This window comes from Fistularia commersonii, chromosome 28 (assembly GCF_037954325.1).
Source record: "Fistularia commersonii isolate RoL2024-O1a breed Wild chromosome 28, RoL_Fcom_v1.0, whole genome shotgun sequence".
NCBI classification, from domain to species: Eukaryota; Metazoa; Chordata; class Actinopteri; order Syngnathiformes; family Fistulariidae; genus Fistularia; species Fistularia commersonii.
The window spans coordinates 598,481-624,950 of NC_141311.1; the positions used below are offsets into that span (position 1 = coordinate 598,481).

The 26,470-nt window shown below is 50.5% G+C and overlaps 1 protein-coding gene across 3 annotated transcripts; it reads right to left on the reverse strand.

The window, feature by feature from the left end:
* Positions 1 to 1,273: 1,273 nt before the first annotated feature.
* grid2ipa (glutamate receptor, ionotropic, delta 2 (Grid2) interacting protein, a) lies at positions 1,274 to 26,133 on the reverse strand. 3 transcript variants are annotated; one of them, XM_086176412.1, is made up of 23 exons: positions 26,052 to 26,133; positions 24,785 to 25,038; positions 24,378 to 24,710; positions 24,144 to 24,298; positions 16,160 to 16,435; positions 14,701 to 14,786; positions 14,526 to 14,595; positions 13,031 to 13,330; positions 12,394 to 12,545; positions 12,001 to 12,168; positions 11,386 to 11,492; positions 11,096 to 11,243; positions 10,203 to 10,534; positions 6,673 to 9,099; positions 6,502 to 6,589; positions 6,108 to 6,197; positions 5,803 to 5,999; positions 5,560 to 5,715; positions 5,381 to 5,467; positions 5,167 to 5,296; positions 4,100 to 4,218; positions 3,836 to 4,000; positions 1,274 to 2,390 (listed from the first exon to the last, which is right to left on the reverse strand). In XM_086176412.1, the coding sequence occupies exons 1-23, from the start codon at positions 26,131 to 26,133 to the stop codon at positions 2,310 to 2,312; spliced, it is 6,003 nt and encodes a 2,000-aa protein (XP_086032538.1). In that variant the 3' UTR covers positions 1,274 to 2,309. The 3 variants fall into 3 exon arrangements, with proteins under 3 accessions (XP_086032538.1, XP_086032537.1, XP_086032536.1); XM_086176411.1 differs by lacking the exons at positions 24,144 to 24,298; positions 24,378 to 24,710; positions 24,785 to 25,038; positions 26,052 to 26,133 and adding an exon at positions 22,981 to 23,084 and having other exon boundaries at positions 6,673 to 9,087; XM_086176410.1 differs by lacking the exons at positions 24,144 to 24,298; positions 24,378 to 24,710; positions 24,785 to 25,038; positions 26,052 to 26,133 and adding an exon at positions 22,981 to 23,084.
* Positions 26,134 to 26,470: the final 337 nt, after the last annotated feature.

Consider the following 26,470-nt stretch of genomic DNA (forward strand, 5'->3'; position numbering starts at 1 on the left):
TCGGCGCCGGGGACGGAGAGGAGGGCGGGACCGTCACCGTCACGTCGGAGAACATCTGGAAGAACATGGGATGGATCATTTTGGGCCGCAGATGCTTCACCAGGACCTCAAGGTAGCAGATGAAGATCAGAGTGACGTATTTGGATCATCTCATCTGCGTTATTATGTGCCGACGAGTGAGACTTTAACACACATTTCAGAAGAACCCTGTGAATAATCTGCATTTATTTCATAATTATCATTATTATCATTATTTATTATTATATTATTTCATATTATTTCATTGGTGCAGCTAATAAATGCAGCTAATAAATCCTAAATAAAGCAGCTAATAAATGCAGCTAATAAATCCTAAATGAAAGAACACTATAATCTGCATTTATTTCATAATAATTATTATTATTATTTACTATTACATTATTTTATATTATTTCATTGGTGCAGCTAATAAATCCTAAATAAAAGAACACCGAAAAGGCCTTGAGATGTTTGGAATGACTGCATTTCTTCCAACAAAAAAATAGTGCGTTTTAATTCAAAATTACATTTATTATACTTTTATTTACGCACGCAACTAAATATAGAAATTTATGACGATAGGTGATATGCTTACCATCACTTGCTGTAGATAAGCTGGAGATTTATTGCAGATCTTTACCACGTAATGACGACAGCTGGTGTTTCAACTTCTACCTTCCACCTGCGCTTCTTCAGAGTGTATCTGATAACATGAGCTGGTCTGTAGGCACCTCCCTGCTGGAGAAGGATCCACAGCCAGAACTTCCAGGTTCCGGTCAAAGTTTGATCTCGCCGTCTCTAAGGCTCCAAACGGAGGGTGTTGAGAAGAAGCGGGAACAAACTCACCTTTCAGAAGGTGGACGCAGGTCGTCCTTCCACCCCTGAAGCCTCCTGGAAATGCGAGGCGTGGAGGAGCGGCTCACGCTTTTGCGCGAGGGGACGTCCTCCACTCGCAACGGGAGGATCAAACTCCGCTTCTTCCCGCTGTCACGAAGTCTCGGTTAAAAAGTAAGAGATTGCATGTCGAGCGCTGCCCTCTTGTAAATAGGCTCAATAAAGGAGTAAATGAAGCCGCTTGGACAGAAGCGACATCACGCAAAGGTGGTCAGAAGTCCAACGTGCAAACGCAGTTACCGGAAAACAAATAAGTTTTACCTTCCGGGGCCGAAACGACGCCATTCCGATCGTCGCATCGTTGTTACGACCCTGATATCAGCAGTTCGGGTGTAATAAACGTACAACTGGATGCTGTTAATAACACACTGGGAGCTTTTATTTCTGTACAAGATGCCACATTTCCACCAGCCACACTTACAGAACACCTCCGCCTCAGAGAGAGTAAAAAATATACATATTTTCAGTCGAAAGCAGAGATCCGGCGCCTCCCTTCACGTTTTACGAGCGCTGTACGGACACAATACAAAATACAGGCGTGATACTTTTTTAACGTATTTAAAGATGACATTACCGCTTTGGAGATTTCAATTTCATTATTTAAAGTGGAACAACAAGAACACCTGGAAGACAAAGCACAGCAGAACAATAATAATCCTATATATCCCTCGTACGACGTGGAACAACAAACCTAATCGGCTCGTCGGAAATACGAGATTTACCTTGGAAATAAATATATATATCATATGTATTTCTATACATTCACTTTTAAGTCCATACAGACACAACGTACCCCCTTCTAGTGGGTTTTAGTACTAAAACTCGGAACTGAAACGTCACGTCTGGAACAGCCGGAAGGTGAAGGAGGACGATAGTAGATGAACGTGAGACTCCGTTAAAGTCGGTAAAGATCTATGTTACATTCAGGGGCGGTGGGCTTTTTTCAAACGACGCACCTCGTCTAACCCGCTATCACACTTACCTGTAACTGTACGCTAGCCTAGTCTACTTCTACGCCGTTTATTTTGTATTTCTACGTCTTAAACATATAAATACCACGGAGACGCCGATGTTCTCCCTGCCGGAGGCACGTGGACACTTAAACTCTTGTTTCTGCCTGACTATCTCTTATTTTACCGCTATTTACTTTACAAACTATTTTCCAGAGCTGTTTATTTTAGCCGACGGACATAAAATAGGTGACGATACGAAGCTTTAGCATCTTTAGCATCTTTATCGACGGGGAGTTTCCTCTGCGTGTCGGGAGACTTTTAATCTCCATCAAAATGAACTGGATGCACATAAACGCTACCTTTCCTTTGCCTCAGAGTGCAGGTGTGTTTGCAGGCGTGCGTGTGGGCGTGCACGGACAGTTTGCACGGCGTTTACGTGCGCGATCACCAGGCCAGAGGGGAAGCCATGCGTGGACTTCTGGGGCTCTTGGGGTTTTCTGCCGCCTGCTGGTCACTGAGAGCTCTCTGTGTGGACAAACATCGAGGTTCGTCAGGGACACGAGTCCTCACCACAGCCAATCACCTGCCTCCATCTGACCCACAGCCAATCACCTGCCTCCATCTGACCCACAGCCCGTGGTGGAGGCTATTTATTTGTTGAAGACTAAGCTTAGACTCCCTTTGAGAAAGCATACCGTTAGCATTGGGCTAGCCAGAAGATTTGCTGCCCTCCCACTCTTTCTCTCTGCACTCTGTTTCCCTTCATCAAAGTTTGGTAGCAACCTTGGATCTTCTCCCGGTGGATATCTATCGGTCTCTGGTCGAGGCAGAAGGCCGCTCACATTGAGCTTGGATCTGCTGCTATGCTCACAGAGGTTCCTTGTTTCAGTCCCAAAACAGGCAGAAGGTTCACTGAAGGCTCTTCTTCTTCTTCTTCTTCTCCTTCTCCTTCTCCTTCTCCTTCTCCTTCTCCTTCTTCTTCTTCTTCTTCTTCTTCTTCCTCTTCTTCTTCCTCTTCTTCTTCTTCTTCTTCTTCTTCTTCTTCTTCTTCTTCTTCTTCTTCTTCTTCTTCTTCTTCCGGCTTTTCCATCCAGGTGTCATCACAGCGAGTCAACTTTCTCCATCTAACCCTATTCTCTGGATCCTCCTCTCTCACACCAACTACCTTCATATCTTCTCTCACTGCATCCATAAATCTTCTCTTTGGTCTTCCTCCAGACCTCCTGCCTGGCAGCTCCAATTCCAGCATCCGTCTACCAATATATTCTCTATCCCTCCTCTGTCCATGACCCAACCATCTCAGTCTGGCTTCTCTGACCTTCTCTCCAAAACATCTAACATGTGCTGTTCCTCTGATGGACTCCTTCCTGATCCTCTCCATCCTGGTCACTCCCAAAGAGAACCTCAACATCTTCATCTCTGCAACCTCTAGTTCTGCCTGCTGTCTTTTGGTCATTGGAACATGTTCTAGTCCAAACATCATCTCTGGTCTCACCACTGTCTTGTACACCTTTCCTTTTATTCTGGCTGATGTTCTTCCATCTCTTGGTACCCCTGACACTTTTCTCCACCCATTCCAACCTGCTTGGACCGTCTCTTCACCTCTTTTCCACACTCTCCTACGCTCTGGACTGTTGACCCTAAGTACCTGGAATCCTCCAGCTTCTTGATCTCCACTCCCTGTAGCCTCACCGTTCCACCCGAGTTCCTCTCGTTCACACACATATATTCTGTCTTGCTGCGACCAACCTTCATTCCTCTCCTATCCAGAGCATACCTCCACCTCTCTAGATGTTCCTCCACCTGTTGTCTGCTCTCACTACAGATCACGATGTCATCCGCAAACATCATGGTCCACGGGGATTCCTGTCTAACCTCATCTGTCAGCTTGTCCATCACCATTGCAGAAAGTTCACTGAAGGCTCTCTATGTCAAATGGACTGAGAACTCCTCAGATCTTTGTTACGCACCTCAAACTTGTTCACAAACTCTGCAAAGATCCCGAAAAAGGCCTCCGTGTTGGTGGCTTTGCCGTCCTCCCCGAAGAAGGAGGCCGTTTTGGAAAACTCCTCCATGGACCTCTGCTGGAGAGACTCCAGAGACTGAACTGCTGGATGACTGTTCTCCAGAAAGTTCTACACACACCGAGAATCAAGGAGCAGAAACATTTCATTGGGACGCTGATCAGGAGAGGTCTTCATTCTCCACTTGAACACTGACGTTCTGAAGGATACACTCATGACCACGGCGAAACGGTCCTCAGCAGTTGCAGGCATCTTCTGACAGGCTGAGCGAATGTCCTGGATTGTGGCATGGAGGTCATTCAGGTCTGACGTGAGGGTCCTCTGGTTTACTGAAGACAGAGAAGTTGGACATTTGAAAAACGTGGCAGTGGAGAAAAGCTGGAAGAATCTGACACAGGTTTATGCTAACGGAACCACAACAAGTCTTCTCAAGAAGGAGAGACCGAACCTCCTGGGTGGAGAAGATAATTCACCTAAGTAAGGTTCACGCCACATGGAGGAGGAGCAGACCGGTGGAGAATAACCTTGTCTCGGTGAAGAGCAGGCATAGAGCTTTGAGCGTCATGATGGGGCGGTGGTGCTGAAGGTCCAGTTGGACAAAGAGCTCATTTCGATGACACCGCAATGAAATGGAGTCAAAGGGCGCAGAAGAACACCTCTTCTTCCCTTTGGGCTGCTCCCTTCAGGGGGTGTCAAAGCAAAACATCTGCCTCCATCTAACCCACAGCCAGTCACCGAGCTCCACCCAACCTTCTCCTCGAGATCCCCTGCTCTTACACCATCTCAATTCCTGTCCATCCATAAAGCTCCTCTCTGGTCCTCCCCTGGACCTCCAGCCTGGCAGCTCCAACGTCAGCGTCCTTCTACCCAGATCTTCATCGCCTCTCCTCTCTCCACTTCCAAACCATCTCTGGGTGACTTTATCTCCAAACATCTAATATGCGCTGTCCCCCTGACACACTCGTTCTTGAGTCTCTCCATCCTTCTGGCTCCTAAAGAGGAACCTCTACATCGTCCTTTCTGCCTCCTTTCTTCTCCTCAGTGTCTCCAAACCAGACCTCATGGCTGCTCTTCACCTCCGTCTTCTCCAGCTTTCCTTTCCGTCTGGCTGATACTCTTTTCCCACCCCTGATACTTTTCTTCCCCTGCTTGCGCACATTTCTTCCCTTCTTCTCCGCACTCTCCATTGTTCTGGACGCAAAACACCAAAATGAGGGCCCAACTTTCAAAATGAACCAGAAAACAACAGAGTAGAAGGAAAACTGGATGATTTTTACCTTTGGCTGCAAGAGGAACCATCGTTAGATCTTTGGAAAAATCCAACACGTCAGGAAAGTGGTGGCACAACGACTTGACCAGGATGTGCAGAAATGTGGACTTCCCGTCCACGGTTTTGGTGGTGCTTAACTGCAGCCGGGGAACAATGGAGGATTCAAGTGTGCGTCAGTTGTAGGTCATGCAGGGGTTCATCTCAGCGGCTGCTTGGTCTACCTCTGTGAGGAAGTTGATCTTGAAGCCTGTCGTCTTGTTGGTTTTAGGTTGGCTGTTATTCAGGTAGTTGCCCATCGCCAACACAAACTGCAAAGGAATTGTCATCGTCATCATCATCAACGTTTCTTATCTTTGCTTGTTTTCCCTACAACTGTCATATTGCTGTACTTTGCGCCGACCTCCAGTATCTTGGCGAGCTTCTTGCTGGTCTTCAGCTCCAAGGAGGCTTTATATATGCAATCATACGCCCCTCTCAGCTCCTCTGTCTTCTCCTGCAGAGAACACTTGAAGAGTAGGCTCTGTAGACGAGTCTTGTAGTCCGGCACTGACAGCATCTGACGACAAACACAAATGGGTGGCGATGAACTGGCGGTGCAACAAGAGGGTACAGACCATCTGACAGGACTCCGCCTGGATTGTACCTGCAGCACAAACTGGTCCGGCTCGCTGAGTTTACTCGGGTCGTCCCTGTACTCTTCGTACTTTTTCACCTCCTCTGCATCGGGGGCGTACAACAGCAGCTGCTTAATGTGAGCGGGCTCCAACCGGTCGGTGGACATTTCCATCAGCACCTTACGGAGCTCCCCGGGAGACAGCTTCAGGTGGGCTATCAGGATGGCTAGCGTTCCCAAAAAAAAGTCCCGCGAGTCAAAAAGGTAATGAAATACTTAAATGGCCGCTGAGGTTGTTCCAAATTCCAAATATGATCGTGCAACTGTACACTTACAGGCATTGTAGGCCTTCTTGTGGGAAAGGATTTCAATTACATCTTTCTTCTTGAACGTCTCCAGCTGTGGAGACGGCTCCGGAGCTGGCACTGGGTTCAATTAGCAAACACTGACATGTTAACATGGCACAAAAACATGGATTTAATCACTTCTCTACTAACTGCTTCTATGGGGCAAGACATGTCAAGTCCACCATGATCGAGGGGAACGTTCAAGACATACAAGAACAAACGTACCTTGGAACTCAAAGGACTGAAACTATTGAACATGTCTACACGCCTACATATGCACATTATTTCTTTGCCTCAAAGGGAAGGATGGATATGGTTTGGATCATGCTCTGTTCAAATGCACAGCAGGTATGTACGTAGCTGCACGGGTTCCTGAACTCACAAGAACTCTTCTGTGTGCCAAAATGAAGCTCCAGGTCCAGATACTTCACCATGTCGTGCAGTTTATCATAGTCGGAATTCGCTCCCAGCTACCAAAGAAAGATACAAACAATTATCCACAAATTTAAGTCTTATCTGTAACGGAACTGTAAAAGACACGAAGGCTACCAACCTGTCCCCAGATGGTGCCCTCAGAGTTTTCCACCTGCTCCCAGCGCAACCTCTTGACACTCATGTGGTGAGAGTCCATCCTGGAGAGGCTGGGCCTGGGCAAGGGTGGAGGAGAGCAGGGCGGTGGCAGGGGTGGTGGAGGTGGTGGTGGAGGCTCCAGGTGCTCCGTCGGGTCAGAGAGTGAGTGGGGGAGGGACTGGGGCTGATTCTGGCCGTGGGTCTGCTTGTGGTGGGCCTGGGGCTGGTGCTGGTGTTGGGACTGCAGGAGATGGTGGGAGGGCTGGGACTGTGGACGGGCGGCCTGGGTGGACTGGACCTGGTGTTGGGATTGGTGGTGTTGGGGAAGCGGCTGGAAGGTAGAAAGCGTGGGCTGGTGAGGTTGGAGTGGCTGGAAGGTGGAGAGAAGCGGCTGGGGTCGGTGGGGCTGCTGGGGAGGGTGGATAACATGGATCTGGTGCTGGTAGTCCTGCGGAGGTGGCTGCGGTATCATGTGGTGGATGTGGTGAATCTGAGGTGTGCTGGAGTGATGGTGAGTCTGCTGTATTGAGTGGGGTCTCTGTGGAGATGGTTTGGCCACCTGAGGATGATGGGCTTGGAGGATCTGCTGCTCCGGGTGAGTCCCTTGAGGTGAGACTGCAGTCTGATGGTGACCTTTAAGACTTCTGCGGCTCTGGTGGGAGTGGCTCTCTCTGTTAAGCTGGACCGGAAGGGAGGCGGGTTCTTGCTGGGCTTGATGAAGAAGCTCTGTGGAGGAATGATGGGGCTTGGGTTGGTGGACTTGATGGGCTTGTTGAAGCAGCTCGGCGGAGGAGTGGTGGGACTGGGGCTGATGCATCTGGTGGAGCAGCTCGGTGGACGAGTGGTGCGGCTGGCCTCGATGCATCTGGTGAGACTGGTGGAGCAATTCATTGGAGGAGTGGTGAGCCTGCATTTGCTGCATCTGGTGAGCTTGTTGCAGACGCTCTGTGGAAGAGTGATGGGCTTTGGACTGGTGCATTTGGTTGAGCATTTCAGAAGAGGAATAGTGAGCACGTTGCTGTTGCTTTTGTTGTTGTTGTTGTTGTTGCTGTTGTTGTTGTTGCATCTGCTGCAGCATTTCAGGAGACGGGTGGTGGGAGTGCGATGGCTGCAACTGGTGGAGCATCTCTGCTGAAGAATGGTGAGCCGGAACTTGGTGCATCTGGTGCAGCATCTCGGCCGAGGAATGGTGGGGCTGGGGTCGAAGTCCTGGATGACCCTGGTAGATCCCCTCAGAATACTGACCCTGTTGACCGGGATGAGCTGCCGGATGTGGCGACGGCTGGTGTGGGGGCGGCGCCGAACGGGACAGACGCCGATGGTAGTGCCCATGCTGGGGCTGCTGCTGCTGCTGCTGCTGCTGCTGCTGCTGCTGCTGTGCTTGACGCATCATGTACAGCGGATGGTTTGTCTGGTGGTAGGCGGACTCTGGCGAAGGCAACGGGGGTAAGGACTGGTGCATCTGCTGTAGAGGGAGGGGCGAGGTTGCCTTCTGCTGTGTGGGTTGGGCAGGCATGGAGTGGTGGCTCTGGTAGATCTGCTGCAGTTGTTGCTCCTCGTAGGCTTTTTGTTCCTCGTACGCTTTTTGCTCCTGGAAGGCTTGAAGCTCCTCGAATGCTTTTTGCTCCTTGTAGGCTTGACGTTGCTCGTACGCCTTTTGCTCCTGGTAGGCTTGACGCTGCTCAAAGGCTTGTCTTTCCTGGAAGCTTTGTTTTTCTTGATACATTTGTTGCTCTTCAAATGCCTTTTGCTCCCCGTATACCTTGTGCTCCTCATAAGCTTGTCGCTCTTTGAACAATTTCTCCTGATAGGTCTGTTGTTCCTGGTAAGCTTGCTGCTCCTGGAACAACTGCTCTTCTTCGTACGCTTTCTGCTCCTCGTAAGCTTGTCTCTCTTTATATACTTGCTGTTCCTCATATGACGATCTGTCCTGGTAAGACTTTTGCTCTTGATAGGCTTTTAGTTCTTGTATGGTGGCGTGAACTTGTAGCTCCTCTCTGGTGGGCAGCACCTTGTGGAGGGAGTGGCGTTTGGGTGGCAGGTTACTGCGGGGCGGCGGGGGCGGGGGCGGCCCAGATTTTCGCCGGATAGGCACGTACGTTCTCGGCGACTGCTCCGGGGTGTAGTTTATCGGCTGCTGTTGAGTCTGGACGGGTGGGGGAGGCGGGGGAGGCGGGTCGTTAAACTGCACCGGCGGCGGGGGAGGAGGGGTCATCGGCGGCGGAGGAATGTGGTCGGAGGAGGACGAATAAGTGAGGGACGAAGCGTTCTCTTCTCCGCTGCTGCTTTGAACGTCGCTCGGGCTGCTGAGCTCTGGGCCCGCAAACCCCCCGCTCTCCTCCTCGTCTACTCCCAGGTCGTCATCGTTGTCCTCGTCCTCTTCATCTGGGAAGCCCATCTGCACAACATCCTGGCATTAACAGCAAGTACACACTGTCAGCAAACCCATTGAGTTAGTAACATCTCAACCCGAACCCGCACAAGACTCCCAAACTCCCAAACAATCCCAGCTCGTATCGTGGTACGTTCTGACATCGGTTCATGTTGTTATCGTCTCTTGCACGGATGACATATCGTTAACTAGACAAGTTTTATTTCCCAACTGCCAATGTTTAGAGCTTCATAGAGGAGCGTTTGTGTTTGAAGTTTTCCAAGTTTGATCTTCTTGTGTTGTGTTTTCTTTTCGCTCAAACGCACGAGGCACCAGGACAACACCTCTTGGGGGGACTTTGTCTGATTTGCTTTCCAAACCTCGTTCTGGGGTCTCCGGAGGAGACAGAGCTTTGAAATTTCAAAGATCGTGTGGAAACGGCAATGTTATTATCGCGCCGTTGCCTCGACCACCGAGCGCACCTTCGAACAAACTAGCTACCGAGAGCAGAGAGGATAGGGTCACCGGGCCAAAGCGGAGGTCACACTTTTATGCTGTTTACAAACCGATTGAGAATCTGAATTTCTATTCTTTCATTCAGCCATTCATTATCTATTACGCTTATCCTCCACTCAGGAGCCTTTCCTTGCTGCCAGTGGGCGAGTGGCAGCGTCCATCCCGGACCGGTCCGTCCACATTTAGAGACATACGAGTACTTACTCTCTCATTCACATGGAATCCGACCAGAGACCTTCTTGCTATGAGGAGGAGCCACCAACTGCACCACAGAATGACTCTCCTTGTGTTTGTTCATTCTGTATCAAAGACTGTCTGCATTTGATCCCCTGATACTGAAAGAAGCCCAATTCCATCTGCCTGCTTTTTATCCCGAGTCTCTGAAGTGAAGTTGCAGAATTTCTCATCTTAATTGGAGTATAAATAAACTCAAAGGGTGTGCGAATGTTTCTCCCGTTTCCTCCATCTGAGCTCACCGGCTTCCTCGGACAGAGATAGATTACGGTCGATCAATTGGTCAATACCCGAGTCCTCAGAGCGGGTGCGGCGCTTCCTGACTTTCTTTTCGGACCGCCAGGAACCCATTTCATTTTTGATTCGCACCGTAAAGTAAAACGTGACTCTACCTCCTCGTAGTCGTTTTCGGGGGTGAGGAAATCATCCACGATGGCCACTCTCTGGCCCAGCTGTTCGCTCAGCGCATCCAGAAAGCGGTCCGTGTCTTCGGACCGCGGCGGTTTGGAGAAGGTGTACCGGCGCTTGCTGCTGCGGTGGGCCGGGGGGCTAGACGGGTAGTCTGGGGGGTCCGGCGGCGAGGGCGGGGGACTGTCCAGGCTAATATAGGGGTTGGACTCCCCGCTGGTCTGACTGGGGAGCCCCGATGAGTAGAATTGGGTCGGAGGAGGACTCGGGAGCGGCTCCGGCCAGGATGTAGACGGTGTGGAGCCTTTGTGATTGCCTGAGATGTGGAAGAAACGGATCAGTCACCTGCAGCGATGACTAACGGCTCGGAAAGTGGATTAAAACGCCACTCGGAGAGAGCTCTTCAACAATCCCCCAATAAATGCCCTAAATCCCTTCTAAATCGTACAAAATGTCCCTGCCTTTTCATGTCATGTCGTAGCTAGCTAGGAGCAGGGCTGCCCTCCACAAAGCACCCCCGAAGGAACTACTCATAGTTTTTAGAAAACACATTCACGAAAGTAGTTGATGGGGGTCTGTGTGTTTCCTAGTTCCACTTCCACCATCACCAAATCCTCCCGGCGGTCTGTCCGCCGGTGATGTCTTGGACCCTGAGCTTCACGTTCCCCTCCGACCCCTTAAATTAGTATTAAACATCACGACAGAACTCAAGGGTCCAGTGTGTGGACCTTTCTTTGGATGTCACTGAAAGATTCAAGGATGTTAAGTGGGGTCAGGAAAGGGTTCGCTGCCTTGGGATTTACCCTTGTTGCCTACACAATACGCTAGCCAACTCCAGCTGCTACCCGGTGAGTGTAAACAAAATACTTGCGGCTACCTGTGTTAGCATGCATTGTAGGGGAAGCTGTGCGTGAGGGAGGATCCAGATCCAGCAAGCTCTCGGGGGCAGGAGGAGGACGCGTCTTCAGAGACTTGGATCTCTTGGCTGAGTACATGTTCTCCAGCTCAGCGTACACTGCTGACAGCTTGCGTGGTGGAAATGTACAAAGACACCAGAGTGAGACTTCTCGTCCCGGTTGGATTTTCAGCATTCACAGCAAACACCGCCGAATTCTACCGCGCTATTCCACTTTTTTTTTCCACGTACGCGGGGGGTACGGTACGTACATTGGTCAGGTTGTTGGGAGTCTCGGGAAGGGAGGTACCGTCTCCTGACTGTCTCTCTCCAGGGGCCAATCTCATCCCTGTCTCCAGTGCAGATTCTGCACGGACGCCTGTGATAACGCAGGCATTGCAGTCATTCATACACAACACTGATGTTCCGAGCACCCACGAGGAACCGCTCCTGCACACACATACATGGTCGCCGGGTTTGGTTTTAGGGTTTTGGCTTCTTCTGGGAAAAATATCAACCGGTTGCCCGGAGCCCGACTTACCGAGCTACCGAGCGACATGTTACCCGGGGTCGACCCGGCACGCGACGGGGCGAATCGTTCTTAAGATACTCAAAGACTACCAGAGGAGACGATCGGTCGCGTCGGCGCTCGTGTTGGGAAATAAGCTGAACCCCTGAAACCAAGATGCAAACGGACCAGTCGAACCGTGAGTGAGGAATGCGGGGATGCCGGATAGTGATGAGGGTGATGATGGCGGCGAAACGGAATGAGCTGTGGTTACTTTTGCTACTGAGAGAACAAACTCAACAATGACAAAATGAATGAGGTCGGGTTTTGAACCCATGCTCATCTGCCGCTAGCGATTAAAAACAGAAAGAGTCTGTACCCATGCCCGAGTGTGTGCCGATGACCAGGTCATCAGAACTACGTCCCCTCACACTGCTCCTGTACGTGGTCCCTGTCACCCTCATGGAGCTGCTACGGCGATGGGGCTCAGGGGCAACCTCGGGCTTTGGAGGCGGGGGAGGAGGTGGTGGTGGTGGTGGCGGTGGAACTGGAACACACACACATATCGCCAACGCACAGGAACAGGCACAGGTGTATGAGGAGCCGGTTGCATCTCGATGGATGGGTGAGGCTCCTCCGGATCCTCCAGGTGATGTATGATATCTACTGTGCTACACCCGCCCGCAACCACACACACACACACACACACACACACTCATTTCTAGGTGGATCGCCGAAGCAGGAAGCGCAGATGATCGAAAGGGACACCCACCTGGTGCTTTGTAGCCGAGGAAGCGCGAGATCTTGCTCTGGCAGTGTTCCTGCTCTTCATATGTCAGGAGCTGATAAACAAACTGCCAGATCACCTGTTTGGCTGGAGTATCCAGCACCGGGAACACATCCACGATCAGAGTGTCAACATTCCTGTTGCCACAGAAACACAGGCAAGGTGACCAGCGGTCGCCTCGCTGTCCAGTCAAAAGTCAAAAGAGTCAGTGGGCGCGATCTAGACTCGGGCATCTTCGAAAACAAGGCTTTTCGAATTTGTCTCACGATGCAAACGAAGACACGGACCTCGTCAGATGGTATCACGCTAAGAACGTGACGACCGGACATTTCTCAATTTCATTTTAAGAGTTTAAGAGTTTAAGAGTTGAAAAGGCGAACGGCGGTTTGCACAAGACCCCTCAAACAGAACGGTGTTCACCGCGGTTACCTGGTACTGCTACTTCCATCGCGTGGACGGCGTTCAGACCCGCGAGCTGCGACGAGGGCTCCCGTGGAACCGGAGCTTTCGAGTTTCCCCGTACGAGAAGCGCGTCGTGTGACACGTCAGACGAAATCGAAACCGTTTCACGACCGGCTGCAGAAGAACGGGAGCACTCGCAGACAACCTTGTTGTCCCTCACCTGTGCTGGAAGAAGTTCTCCAGTGCCTTGCAGATGGTGTATCTCTCCTGGATGGTCAGCAGGTGCTCCAGCTGCTGCCCGAAGGTGCGGCCCTGCACTCTGATACTCGGCGGCAGGATCTCGGCCACCCACTGCAGGGAGCTGAGCACGGGGGAGTGGGCGCGCTCGGCGGGAACGCCGCCGCCGCCTGCCAGGTCCTGCTCGGACATGGCGAAAGTGGGCGACCCGTCCTCCACCACCAGGGTGGGCATGGCCCCGCTGCCCTGCAGCATCGACACCACCTTCTCGTGGGGGGACGTTCTACGGACAGACGTACGATAAAAACAACGGGTGAATCCCTGCGGGAGAGTTCCTTGTTTGTTTGTTTAGAAGTTTATGAGGACAGTGTAGAAATACATTAAGCGCAGAGGCAGAGATGTTTGTACCGGATTGTAGCTCATAGTTAATTTCCATCTGTAGTCCTGGACAATACAAATATAAAACTGTATAAAATAGACAATATATACTGCTCAAAAAAATAAAGGGAACACTTGAACAACACAATGTAACTCCAAGTCAATCCCACTTGTGTGAAATCATAGTGTCCACTCAGGAAGCAACACACATTCATTTTCACTTGTTTTAAGGACATTACATCAAAGTTGGATCAGCCTGGAGTTTGTTTTTACACTTTAATTTTGAGTGTGATTCCTAATCCAGACCTCCATGGGTTGATACAATTGATTTCCATTGATCGTTTTTGTGTGATTTAGTTGTCAGCACATTCAACTGTGTAAAGAGCAAAGTATTTCATAAGAATATTTCATTCATTTAGATCTAGGATGTGTCTTTTAAGTGTTCCCTTTATTTTTTTGAGCAGTGTATACAGAATATACAATAAAATAACTATACAATATATAAACAGGCAATAGAATATGTATTTTGCAAGTTGAAAGTGCTATTGTTGTGATATTTTTGTGATATAGTTACTTTGGTCATCTGGGGCCCATCAGATGTGACCCAGAAGGGCCACATCCGATAGCAAAATACCCGTCTGGCATTGCTAGCGTGAGCATGTTTGGAGCTCCACAATCCAATTTTTAACGTCCCGTGTAAAGGTGTGAAAATCAGTCATGTTCTTCAGATTGTCTGGAAGCCCATTCCATTCTTTGATGGCTTTACAGGAAAAGGCAGATTTAGAAAAGGCAGACTTTCTTTTAGGAACATCGCTAGACACCGACCTCAGCACTGGACTTCTGAGTTGGAGCGAGTCTTGATGAAGGTCTTAAGAGGAGGCGGGGCGGCGTTATGTCAGATTTTGTGGACCAGACGGATATCAGAGTACCTGATCACGCCGTCTCGTGGTGAAACCCTGAATTCTCCAGATTATAGTTGCTAACTTGCAACTTTGAACTATCCACTTGTGCTTATCAGACGTTTAGCATGACGTGGTCACGGCGAAGCTTAACATCTAGATACACATGTTGCATAGAAGTTTAATAATGAGAGCTTTGACCTCATGTCCAGTCCGTTCAGAAACAGAATGCGATCTCCTGGTTTCAGACCCGCCTTGTCCGCAGGGCTTCCTGCAGAACGACAGCGCCCAGACAAACACAACAGGCGTGATCTGGCCGGACGGATAAACACTGATTGGTCGGCGGAGCGAAGTCACGCGCACATCTCCAACTCACCGGGAATGACGGAGTCGATCCACACGGGAGCGTGACCTCTGAGGGTGAAGCCGAAGCTCATGTTGCCCTTGCACACCCTCACCGTCCTGGAGAGAAGGGACGAGTTTTGATGAAGGGTTATTGGCTCGGTCAGCGCCGAGCGGGGTGCTTAATTGAACGATCTTAGAGAACAACATGCGGTTGTTCTTGAAGCTACAGGGCAGGAGACGACCCAGGAGGCTGTAAAGCGAAAGCGAAAGAGGTAAAACGGCAGCTTTGGTAGGGTTTAAATCCAGGCTCGGCCCCTGAGCGGGAATCCAAACCCTAAAAGAATCATAAAATAAAGCGGGGAAAAACAATTTGTCGACAAACTGCATTTTCTAAATCTAAATGTGCTCGCGGTGAATTGATATTTCCCATTTTATTCGGAAATGCCAGGATACAATATCAGTGGGGGCTCCCAGTCATCCGGGTCACGGTTCATTTCAGTCTAAATCTTTTTTTGTGGCAACCAGATTTTTTATCTTGAAATACGGATCTGGGCACAGTAACTGTGGTTTAACTTCGATTTTAACCAGATGAGTCGGTAAAATCGATCTTCTTGCTTCCCTTTGGGCTTTTCCCTTCAGGGTCTCCACAGTGAATCCACCTTCTCCATCTCACCCTACTCTCTGGATCCTCCTCTCTCATACCAACTACCTTCATATCCTCTCTTACTAAATCCATAAATCTTCTCTTTGGTCTTCCTCTACACCTCCTGCCTGCCAGCTCCACCTTCAGCAACCTCTACCAGATCTTCACCATGGTTTAGACATGAAGAGAGGAGTGTTTAAACCATCTAAATCATCACTTTGTCTCGGTCATACATGTCCTGCACCCGTGTTACAAATTCTTCTTTTCCTATGGGCTTTTCCTTTCCCTTGTTCCTTCCCGGATGAATCCACCTTCTCCATCTAACCCTCAAAATCCACCTTCTCTGGATCCTCCTCTCTCACACCAACTACCTTCGTATCCTCTCTCACGAGGTCCATCGATTGGTCTACCAATATATTTACTGTCCCTCCAACCATCTCAATCTGGATTCTCTGACCTTCTCTCCAAAACATCTAACTAGACTCATTCCTGATCCTCTCCATCCTGGTCACTCCCAAACCCGAACCTCAGCATCTTCATCTCTGCCACCTCCAGCTCTGCCTTTTGGTCATTGTCAGTGTTTGTAGAACATCTCATCACCTTCTCCTCCACCTTTCCTTTCCTTCTGGCTGAAGTTCTTCTATCTCTTCGTACCCCTGAAACTTTTCTCCACCCATTCCGACCTGCTTGAACCCATTTCTTCACCTCTTCTCCACCCTTTCTCCAACCCTCTGGACTGTTGACCCTAAGTAGTTGAAATCCACCAACTTCTTGATCTCCACCCCCTGCAGCCCATGTACAAACAGTATCTTCAATCAGCGGTTGAAGATGGAAGCCTGGTACAAACCTGCAGTTGGATGGGGTGCCGCTGGAGTGCCCAGCGATCAGCGAGGTGGTCTTACGCATGCCTCGAGTCGGCGGGACCCCGCCTTCTTCTGCGTGGGTTCGGGGAACCGAGCTGGCCCGGGTGGACACCAGCAGGTGTTCGGGGTGGTCTTCGCTACGGCTGCGGCGGAGGCGGTTGCGGCTGGGGTCGCTGAAGCTCCGCCCCTTCAGGCGGCTCATCAGACTCTGGGAGACCACCTCGTCAAAACGCTCCCGGTGCTTCTTGGGGATGAAGATCCTGGCGAACATGGCGAGACCAAACACAAGCCCAGAGTCAGTGGAGATCCTCCCGGTCGAGAAGGTCGAGAAGCTAGTCGGGAACCCAGTTTGGAGCGACGTCACGGAACCGACATGTCCCAAAGCAGGACGACTGGACCGACGGAAGAGCCGAGAACCTCTGCGACGTCCTGGATGCTGATCTCAGAGCTTCCAAAACATCAGAACATGCATTGATCCAACATCAGAATCCACATAATTGGCTCAAAAATAGTTCACTCCATCTGATCCTGAGGGGGGGGGATTGGAGGAAGGCGGGAAGGACTGGTCCAACATCAGCACGTGTGCAGCACGGAGTGTGTTAGCGTGTGTGTGTGTGTGTGTGTGTGTGTGTGTGTGTGTGTGAGGAGCTGCGTGCAGCTTTTTGTTTGCACATTCCAATCAGGTCAACCATGTCGGGTCGGCGCGTTCTGTAGCAGCATCTCACTGTTAATGAGAGAAGAGGAAGGAGTGGCGAGATGCCGCCGGGAGGAGGAGCTCCACCTCCACCACCTCCTCCACCCATGTTTATCTTCTCATACCTTCTTCAGCTTCGAAAAGTAAAGCCTCGTTTTCGGCGAACGGCGGCTTGAATTGTCACGGAAAACTAGCTGCGCTCTGTTTGCCGTCTGCCAGCCGGCTTTGTCTTTATAAGTCGCCAATTATCGGGAAGAAAAACAGAAGAAGACGAAAGAGGAGATTTGACCCAGAAATGCAGGAAACATCTCCAGTGAGCAGGAAGTGTTTTAGGGTTTGTTTTCCCATAAATAAAGGACGCCTCTTCCTTTTATCTGATTCTTTAAAGGCCTTTCTGAATTCTCTCTTCGCGCATTTCCTGCCGCAGCTCCGCCGCCCGGAAAAAACGCCTCCGTATCAGAACACAAACCCTCAGCACGAGTATCTCGGCTGTTTCTTCTGCACAAAGGAGAGGTTGATGCCGCCGCCTTCCCCTTCTCGCCAGCCCCTCGTCCACAGAAGGTTGCTTTCTCAGGAGGAACCCGAGGTTCTGCAACGTCCGGTGCAGGAGATGGTTCCTCCAGGTCTTCAGACTGCTGGACTCCAAGTGAAACATGCTTCACACAGGAGATACCGTGTTCCTGTGCTTGATATCCCATCATGTGACTCCAACACTCTGCTGCTCATATCTGTGATGTTTGGGATTTACTGGATAACTCCGAGTTCAAATCCAAGTTCGAGTCCATCCCCAAACTCCAGGTCCTAGTCCATGTCTGAATCTGACTCCAATTCCAAGCACAAGTCTAAATCTGAATCTAAATCTCAGTCAAGTCCAAGTCTCTGTCTCCGAGTCCAGGTCGGTCTGTAAGTCCAAGATAAGGTCCCTCCTAGTCTGAGTCCAAGTCTGAATCTAACAATGAATCCAAGTCTGAGTTCAAATCTAACTCTAATTCCGAGTCCAAGTCTGAATCTAAATCCAAATATAAGTCTGAGTCTGAATCTGAGTCGAACCCAAATCCAGGGCCAATTCCAACTCCATGTCCGAGTCTACATCTCTAAGTCTAGGTCTTAGTCTCTCACTCCAAGACAAAGTCTGTCCACTTCCAAGTCGAAATCTGGCTCCCAATCCAAGTCCAAGTCCAAGTCTGAATCTAAATCTAAGTCTAACTTGAAGTCTAAGATCAATTCCAAGTCTACGTCCAAGTCTACATCTCTAAGTCCAGGACTTCATCATTCAGTCCAAGTCAAACTCCAAATCCAACTCCATATCTAAGTCCAAGTCCGAGTCTAAGTCTCCAAGTCTAAGTTGAAGTCCAAGTCCAAGTCTGAGAATAAGTCCAAGTCTCTAACTCAGGGTGGAGAAACATGTGCAAGAAGGTCGGAATGAAGGATGACAGAGCATCAGCCAGGATGAGAGGTGAGGTGAGGAAGAGTCCATCAGAGGGACGGCATGGTAGATGTTCTGGAGATAAAGGCCCACTGAGATGGTTTGGACATGGACAGATGGTGGAGATCTGGCTAGAAGGATGCTGAGGGTGGAGCTGCCAGGTAGGAGGTCCAGAGGAAGACCGGATGGAGGGAAGGAGGACAGGAAGTTGAGGAGGAGAGGGTTAGATAAAGGCAGGTGATTGGCTGTAGCTCCAGAATGGAGGAGCCCAGAGGAGAAGAAGAAGAAGAAGGTAACCTGTGAATGAGCGATGAGACTCTGAACCGTCCACGGCAGAAACTCTCTGGTCCAGCTTCTGCTCTCAGATCTTCATCTGAAGTGATCTTTGACCCTCCTGTCCTTCAGCCTGGTCCAGAGAGGCGAGAACTTCAGAGATGGAAGACGCCCGAGTCCATCAACAGGATGGATGATCCCAAATTGTCCAGTTGAAGGTTCTCCAACATGAGATTGAGCTGAGAGGTGAGAACCTTCCATCACGTTCAAGGAGATGCTGCTCGTGACCACGTATGAGCATGAAGCGTCAAGCAGACTGGACCGTTCTCCAAAGGTCTGATAATAGATGATGAAGATGAAGATGAATAAGGTCTTCATCTTTGCTCATTTACTGACGTGAAAAGAAGAAATGGAAGCAACAGGTCCGGTTGACCTGAGGAACGTTTCAGAAACGTGAACAGCTGAAGCCGAGGCCCCGACGGACGGACGGAGATGGACCATGAGGAGAAGATCCAAGGAAGCGGAGGTCCTTCATGGCCTTCATGGGTCATGTGACACCCGGCTATTGGCGGTTCTTCACGCTGAAGTAGGTCGCAGAACTTTCCCCACAACCCCCACCTGGTCTGACAAGGAACCCGTCGGGTCGCATCGGCCCGTTTCTGTAAAACAAGCCTCTCTCACACACACACACACACACACACACACACACACACACACACACACACACACACACACACACACACACACACACACACACACACACACGAGCGAGCCAGAACTTCAGAAGTTGTGGATGTAGGCCTCGGGACGGCCTCAATCCGAAGGAGGGCGAGGGGAGGCTAAAATTAGGTCCGAGGGCGGCTGGATCAGGGACGCGCTGGGAGGAACCACCACTGCAGCCGTCTCCTACAAGAACCCCTTTGTCACTTGATTGACAGCTAAAAGTGTGTGTGTGTGTGTGTGTGTGTGTGTGTGTGTGTGTGTGTGTGTGTGTGTGTGTGTGAGACGGTAATTTAAAAAAAAAACGCTGACAATCTTCACGTGTCGGACCGCCGTGAGCTAACGATCGACGCAAACCTCCGCACGCCGCATCCGAGTCGGCGCGAGCGGTTCTGCCGAGCCTCCCGGGTGAAAGCGGCGTACCGAAAGTGTCTGGAAAGGCTCCGGTCTCTTCCCATGGCTCCGCCAGGCTCGCAGGAAACGCCTGAGCTCAGCGAGGCCACGCAAACTTCCCCTCCACGGCGGCGAGAGGAAAGAAGAGCGCGATGAAGAAGAAGAAGAAGAAGGAGGAGGAGGAGGAGGAGGAGGAGGAGGAGGCGTCCGCGGGTCGGGAGGGCGGGAGGATGCAGGAGGACCGAGGAGCGGGAAGCATCACCGGATCAGCTCCGCCTTCAGCCGAAGAAGGAGCTCCTCTCCTCCTCGTCCTCCGTCCGGAGACGTCGGGGTCGACGTGAGACGTCCATCAATCGGCGGCGGCGGGAGGAAAGTGAGGCTTGTCTTCTCTCGGTGGAGGAGGACGAAGGGAGGGAGATGATCGGAAGAACAAGTGAGGAAGGAGAGAGGAGCGAGAGGAGCGCCTCGGTGGAATTTCAAAGGCAGGTCAGCTCCAGCGCTGCGCGAGGGAGAGCGCTCGTGTGTGTGTGTGTGTGTGTGTGTGTGTGTGTGTGTGTGTGTGTGTGTGTGAAAGAACAATTGCAACTTTGCAGCCGTCAAAACAGTCACTTCTCCAAGCAGAACAGCGTCCAAGTCTGCAGAACTTGGTAACTTCTCACATCCTGTCAACCACAAACATTGCTGAAGATCTCAAACTTCAGGTCTGATGCAACCTCCTGCAGAAGGTCGGACTCCTGCAGAAGGTTGACCTCCTGCAGAAGGTTGACCTCCTCCAGAAGGTTGACCTCCTCCAGAAGGTTGACCCCCTGCAGAAGAAAAACACCAAGAAGTCCTCAGGAACGCAGAGTGTCAAGTGTCACATCACTGCGCGCCCACAGGAGCCAGAGCAGATGTTCCACCGTGCAGCGATGTCTTCTGACACTCCTGGAACACACACACTTCGGTGTCGCCTTCATGTTTTCGCCGTTTCCCGAACGTCGGGGCTTTTAGAGGCGTTTAAGACGCCGTCACCGGCGAGTGCGTCAGGAAGCAAAGAGAGAATTTATTAAAAGAAGTAGGCTGCTTAAAAATAGAATGCGTCCTGTGGGAGGGCGAGGAGAAGCGGAGAGGGGATGGAGGATGGTCAGCTTCCATTACCAGCAGACAACCAAATAAACACACACACACACACACACACACACACACACACACACACACACACACACACACAATCAAACACACACAAACTACTTGCGTATTCTGACACACAACATAATTGTGACAGTCATGTCAGGAGTAGAAGTATCTCTGTATGTGTGTGTGTCTGTGTGTGTGTGTGTGTGTGTGTGTGTCTGTGTGTGTGTGTGTGTGTGTGTCTGTGTGTGTGTTAGTGGATGGAGGAAGAGATTGACACACTAAAAGACGTAAACAAAGGGAGGGGGAGGCAAGTAAGTGGGAAAGGATTAATCAATGCACACACACTAAGTACATAAAAATAACTGGAACTATTATTATTATTATTAATGATAATAATAATAATAATAATAATAACTTGGAATAATAATAATGACAATAATGCTAATAATAACATTAACGCTAATAATAATGCTAATGCTAATAATAATACTAATAATAACTCGGAACAATAATAATAATAATAATAATAATGATAAAAATAATAATAATGATAATGATAATAACTACAAGTATGCAAGTAATAACAATAATAACAACAAGGGTAATAAAAATAATTTTAAAAATAAAATACTAATTATATAAAAAATACATGAATAATAATAATAATAACTGTGATTTACTGTAGCTGGAATTATATTAATAACTTGAAGAATGATCATAACATTGTAAACAATGATAAATAGAATAATAATATGGCCTATTCCATCTGACGCCAACTGGTCCGTCACCTTTAGTTATTTCTTCATATGTGCATGTATATGTATGTGAATGTATACGTTTATATATGTATACCTTTGAATGAGCATGTGTTTTATGTAAATACATATAAGTTTTTGGTGTGTTTCTAAACCACTCTTTCCCTTTTTCTGTTTTTCTTTTCATTGTGTCTTTTAAATCTGCATTTTGTGTATTTGTATATTTCTGTACAGTGTTGAATAAGGAGCCTTAGATAAAATGTATCATTGCTATTATTAATATAATTGGGCATCATATCAACTAGAATAACCATAATAACTGGAATAGACATGCATTATCAGTGGGATATTTAAGGTGTGACATTAGAAAACAGTGGCTTTCACAGTTTTGTCAAACACTGATGATAATTTACACCCCAGAATATTTCAAATAAAGATATTTGGATGGACTCCATAGCAGCAGCAGCGAGCTAGCTGCGGTTCGTGACGGATAAGTTACCGCCATTTATCTGCTGACGACGGCTAAACACACAAACACACTCGGTGACTCTCCACATCTTCAACAAGGAACTGGAGAGTCCAGGTCTTACTTTGCTGCGAGCACGCGAGCAGAAGGCTAACGGCGGAACTGGTGACGGAGAACGTTGTAATCTAGAAGGTCCCTGCTTGGATTCCCATAGGAGACCTTCCTGTGTGGAGCCTCCATGTTGTCCTTGCGTGGGGGTTCCTCGGGGTTCCCCGGGTTCCTCCCACAGCCCAAACACATGCAGGAGGTCCACTGGACACGTGGATGAGAGGGTGAATGGTTGGATGTCTCTATGTGTCCCTGTGATGGACAGGTTCTCAGCCACCTCTGGTCCACTGACAGCAAGGATGGCTGGATAAGCCGTGTGGAGATGCGAATGAATGAATGAATGAATGAATGAATGCCAAAGCTGGGCTCCATTACAAGCGAGCATTATTAAATTGCTCGTAAGCACTGATTCTCAATCCATGCAAAAATGATACGGTTTCCAAACCGGATGCCAAAAAGGACGAGGTGCTCCAGAACATCTCATCACCTCCACCTGGCATGGTTTCCCAGGATTGGCCGAGGCCGCGCAAACAAATACGAGCGTCACTTTCAGCTAGAAAACACGTCAGCCGGTCGGTCGAATGAGAAGAAAGACAACGAAAGCCTGGAACCGAACATTTGGACAGCCGATGGAGACACGCCTGCATGGGATTGTGGGAAACGTAGGAGACACCCGGCCTCCTTCCTTCACCGCCTGAAGGTGTGGAGATCCCTCCTCGCTTCTCCGGCACCGATGCATAATGGATGAGACCAACATCACAATGCACATTCGCCGGCAGCCTCTGGAAGCCGCGGCTGCGGTCGAGAGAACGCACCGGAAACTTTGTCGGCGAGGACGGATCCGCGGTGCTCACCTGAGGCAGCAGGTCATTATGTCCCACGGCAAGAAGCTCTGGAGATGTTTCCAGGTGCACGGGCGTGACGGAGCGCCCCGCGCATGGCGCTCGCTTTACGCGTGAATATCTCGGCCGCCGGCAGCAAACTGGCGGCCGTGGATGAGAGCTGTGTGAAGAGGAGGGAATAAAGTGTGTGTGTGTGTGTGTGTGTGTGTGTGTGTGTGTGTGTGTGTGTGTGGTGCATCACAGCTGGTACAAAGGAGCCGGGCGAGGAGGAGACAGTCAGAATCAGACTCGGAGATAAGAGGTGGAATTCTGAAATATTGATCCTGCGGGGAAATTAAAGCGCGAAAAGCAGAGCGCTGAGAGGATTGAGGGGGAAAGAAAAGGAAAGATCTCTGTTTGGATTCCACTCCATGTTCTCCTTGTGGGGTTCCTCAGGGTTCTCCGGGTTCCTCCCGCCGTCCAAACGCAGGCAGGAGGTCCGACGTCGTCCAGATGTTTGAGTGAGAAGGTTAACGGTTGGAGGTGTGTATACGTGGCCCTGTGATTGGTCCAGTGTGAACCCGCCACTCGTCCAATCATGGCTGAGATCTTTAGGAAGCTCTGGAGAGCATCATGAGCTTCACACAGCGAGCGTGTGTCCTCCCAGCTCCCTGAAGAGCTTTGAAAAAAAATCTGCGCACCAAAAATAAAGATCATTTATTCTACATAGAGTACAAAAAAACGTTTCTCGCATGATGTTTGGAGCAAACGTAGGCTCTTCTTCAGATGCTCACCAGTTGATGTGTATATTTGCGAGAATAAGTTTTTTGTTCTATTATGTAAAATAAATTATCTTTATATCCTTTATCATTTTTTTTCCTTTTTCTAGCTCTTCCTCCTCCCAGCTTGATAACTGATACGATGGATTTGATATTCAAGGTGTGCATATTCCCACGGTTAATGTGGATAAAGTGTAGAATGTAGGAAAAGTGCGACATTACGATTGGTTTCTGCTCAAGCACTCAGATCTCACTTTTGGGGAGAACTTGTCTCCATCAGTGACACAGAGTGTATTATCTCCATATGGAGTATCGACTGAAGAAGTGCTGCACCGCAATACCAGTGCTGCCACGATAAGGTACCGCGTGCACTGGGATCGATCCGATGGCTAAAGGAGTCGTGGAACTCGAGCCTACCTGACGCTGTCGATCAGCTGCTGATGCTCCTCTGTGATCAGGATGTCGGGCAGGGCCTCTGCCAGGCCCTCCACGTCCCTCTCGGCGGCGTACTGCTTCAGCACCTCGAACAGCTGCTCCTTGATGTCCGGCTCCTCCCCGAGCACCTCCTCCACCTGCCGGACGGGTCCCCGGACAATGACGCGTCACCAAAAAAACGACCCATAACTCGGGCATACATGTCCTGCAACCGACCTTCTTGTTGAACTCCATGGCCTTGTGGGCGCGGCTCTCGCGGACGCTGTCCCCGCTCTGCGACAGTACCCTCATGCTGCTGCTGAGGCGCTTGGGCCGGCGGGCCATGCTGAGGACGCCCAGGCGCAGAGGCCGGCCCTGGGCCGCCTTGATCATGGCCGCCGCCGTCTCGTGATGCTTCACCGGGATCCCGTTGACCTCCATGACGTAGTCCCCGGCCTTGAGGCCGCTGCGACCGGCCGGCCCGTTGGGCATGCAGTCCTCCACCATCAAGGGACTGTCCCCCACGATGGTGAAGCCGAAGCGGCCGTCCGGGCTGGGAGTGATGTCGATCTGAGGAGGACAAGATCAACGTCTCACCTTCGCCTCGGGGCTTTTTCCGTCTTAGCGACCTTTCGTTCACGGACCTGTTCGATGCGAGACACGACTCCGATGCTCGGGGGCACCGTCTTCAGGGTCTGAGCCAGAGCGACGAGCGCCGGGGTGCTGAGGTTCGTCACATCCTGGCCCTCGATGTCGACCACCTGGTCGCCGGGCTGCAAGCCGGCAAGGAAGGCGCTACTGCCCTCCACCACCGACAAGATGTAGCTGGGCCCGGTGCCGCCCAGGCGGAAGCCGAAAGCCTCCGGCCAATTGTGGTTGGTGGCCGGCAGGCCGAGGTCTGGAGGACGGACAGAAGACAACTGACCAACTTTACAGGGCGCCGCAGCGAGCTCACATTTCAGAGCGGGAGTTCGGTTGTGGAAAGAAGGTCAGGTGGTCGATCGGGTTTAAATAGGGCACCTCGGCGATGAGGCCGGCCTCTTCGGTTCAGACAGAAGAAATAAAAATGAGGCAAAAGAAAATCGCGGAGAAGATGGACGCTTCACCGACAGGACCGATCTTTCTGGGAGCGGAACGATGCCAGATGAAGGTTATTTCTGCTGGCTTTCCCCTGGTCACTGGCCTCATTCTAACCAGGCGCAGAAAGTCCCGGGGGAACTTCTTCTCCCGCATCTGCAGTCATCTGGAGAAACCAAAGAACGCAGGAACTGGAAACGAACATCTCTGCGTGCTCCGTTTGACTCGTCGCTACCCGGTGTAGATTTGACGGCGTGAAAAATAGGTAACTGCACTCCATCTCCGCTGTAATGGCGACCCCCTTTCGGTCGGGCAGCTACCGACTTCACATAAGACAGATTTCCTCTCTTGGTCTTATCAAGCAAACCTGGAAACAAAACTAAAACTCGATATTGGACAAAAAAACGCATCGAACAAAAACCCGAGTGTGCAGCAACCGCTCGGAAGCTCCGAAACTCCGAAGCCCCCCGTGGCTTCTTGCGGTCGATCCCGGGGACGCGACCAACAAATGAGAAACAAAATGCGAGAGCATCAAACTCTGCAAAGTGGAGCATCAGCGCCGCGTGGAAGACTCACATCTTACATGTGCACTCGGTGGGAGATGTGACCGAGTGAATAAAACATATAATATCTGGAGGCGCGAAGGGCTCCAGAAGCCCCCGTCAGCCCGCCGGAACCGCAGATCATCTCTTCTCCCCGCAAGAATACGAGCTCCTTTCGCCCGCGACCCAGATTCGCTCCTCGTAGCTCCAACATCTATTCAAACCCCGGCAGATGAAACACCTCAACGTGCAAAAAAAAAACCCAAAAAAACTGAAGAGAAAGAAGACTCACAGAAATCTTTGGCGGCGCTCCGGGTCCCAGACTTGCTCTGGCGCAGGGAGAAGCGGCCCTTTCTGCTCAGGAAACGCCTCATCCTTGCCCGGCTTGCGGCGGGGCACGTCCCGGCCAGCCTCCCGCCGCCCCCGGCCCGGGGGTCCGAGCAGCCAAAGGGTGTCCACGGACACCTTTGAGCTGCTCCTCACCTGAGCCGGACGCCTCCGAACGCCTCCGAACGCCCTCCGCCCGGAACGGGGCCGAAAGGTCACATCCGCGGGGTTACGCCGGCCGGCGCCTCCTCCGGTCCACCCTCGCGAGGCGGCTGGCGGTCGGGCTTTCCATCCCGGGCGGAGCGGCCGAGCCTCAGCCTCAGCCTCGGTCCGGACCCTGAGGCTGAGTGATGATCAGAAAAGTGGGACGCGCTCACTTGGTCC

Coding starts and splice junctions, on each gene's coding strand:
- grid2ipa (XM_086176412.1), bottom strand. CDS start 26,133: ATGAGGCGTTTCCTGAGCAGAAAGGGCCGCTTCTCCCTGCGCCAGAGC. Junction 5,716..5,802: donor CGGACCAGTTTGTGCTGCAG/GTACAATCCAGG, acceptor GTTTGTCGTCAG/ATGCTGTCAGTGCCGGACTA. Junction 2,391..3,835: donor AGTTTGTGAACAAGTTTGAG/GTGCGTAACAAA, acceptor TTGTCCACACAG/AGAGCTCTCAGTGACCAGCA.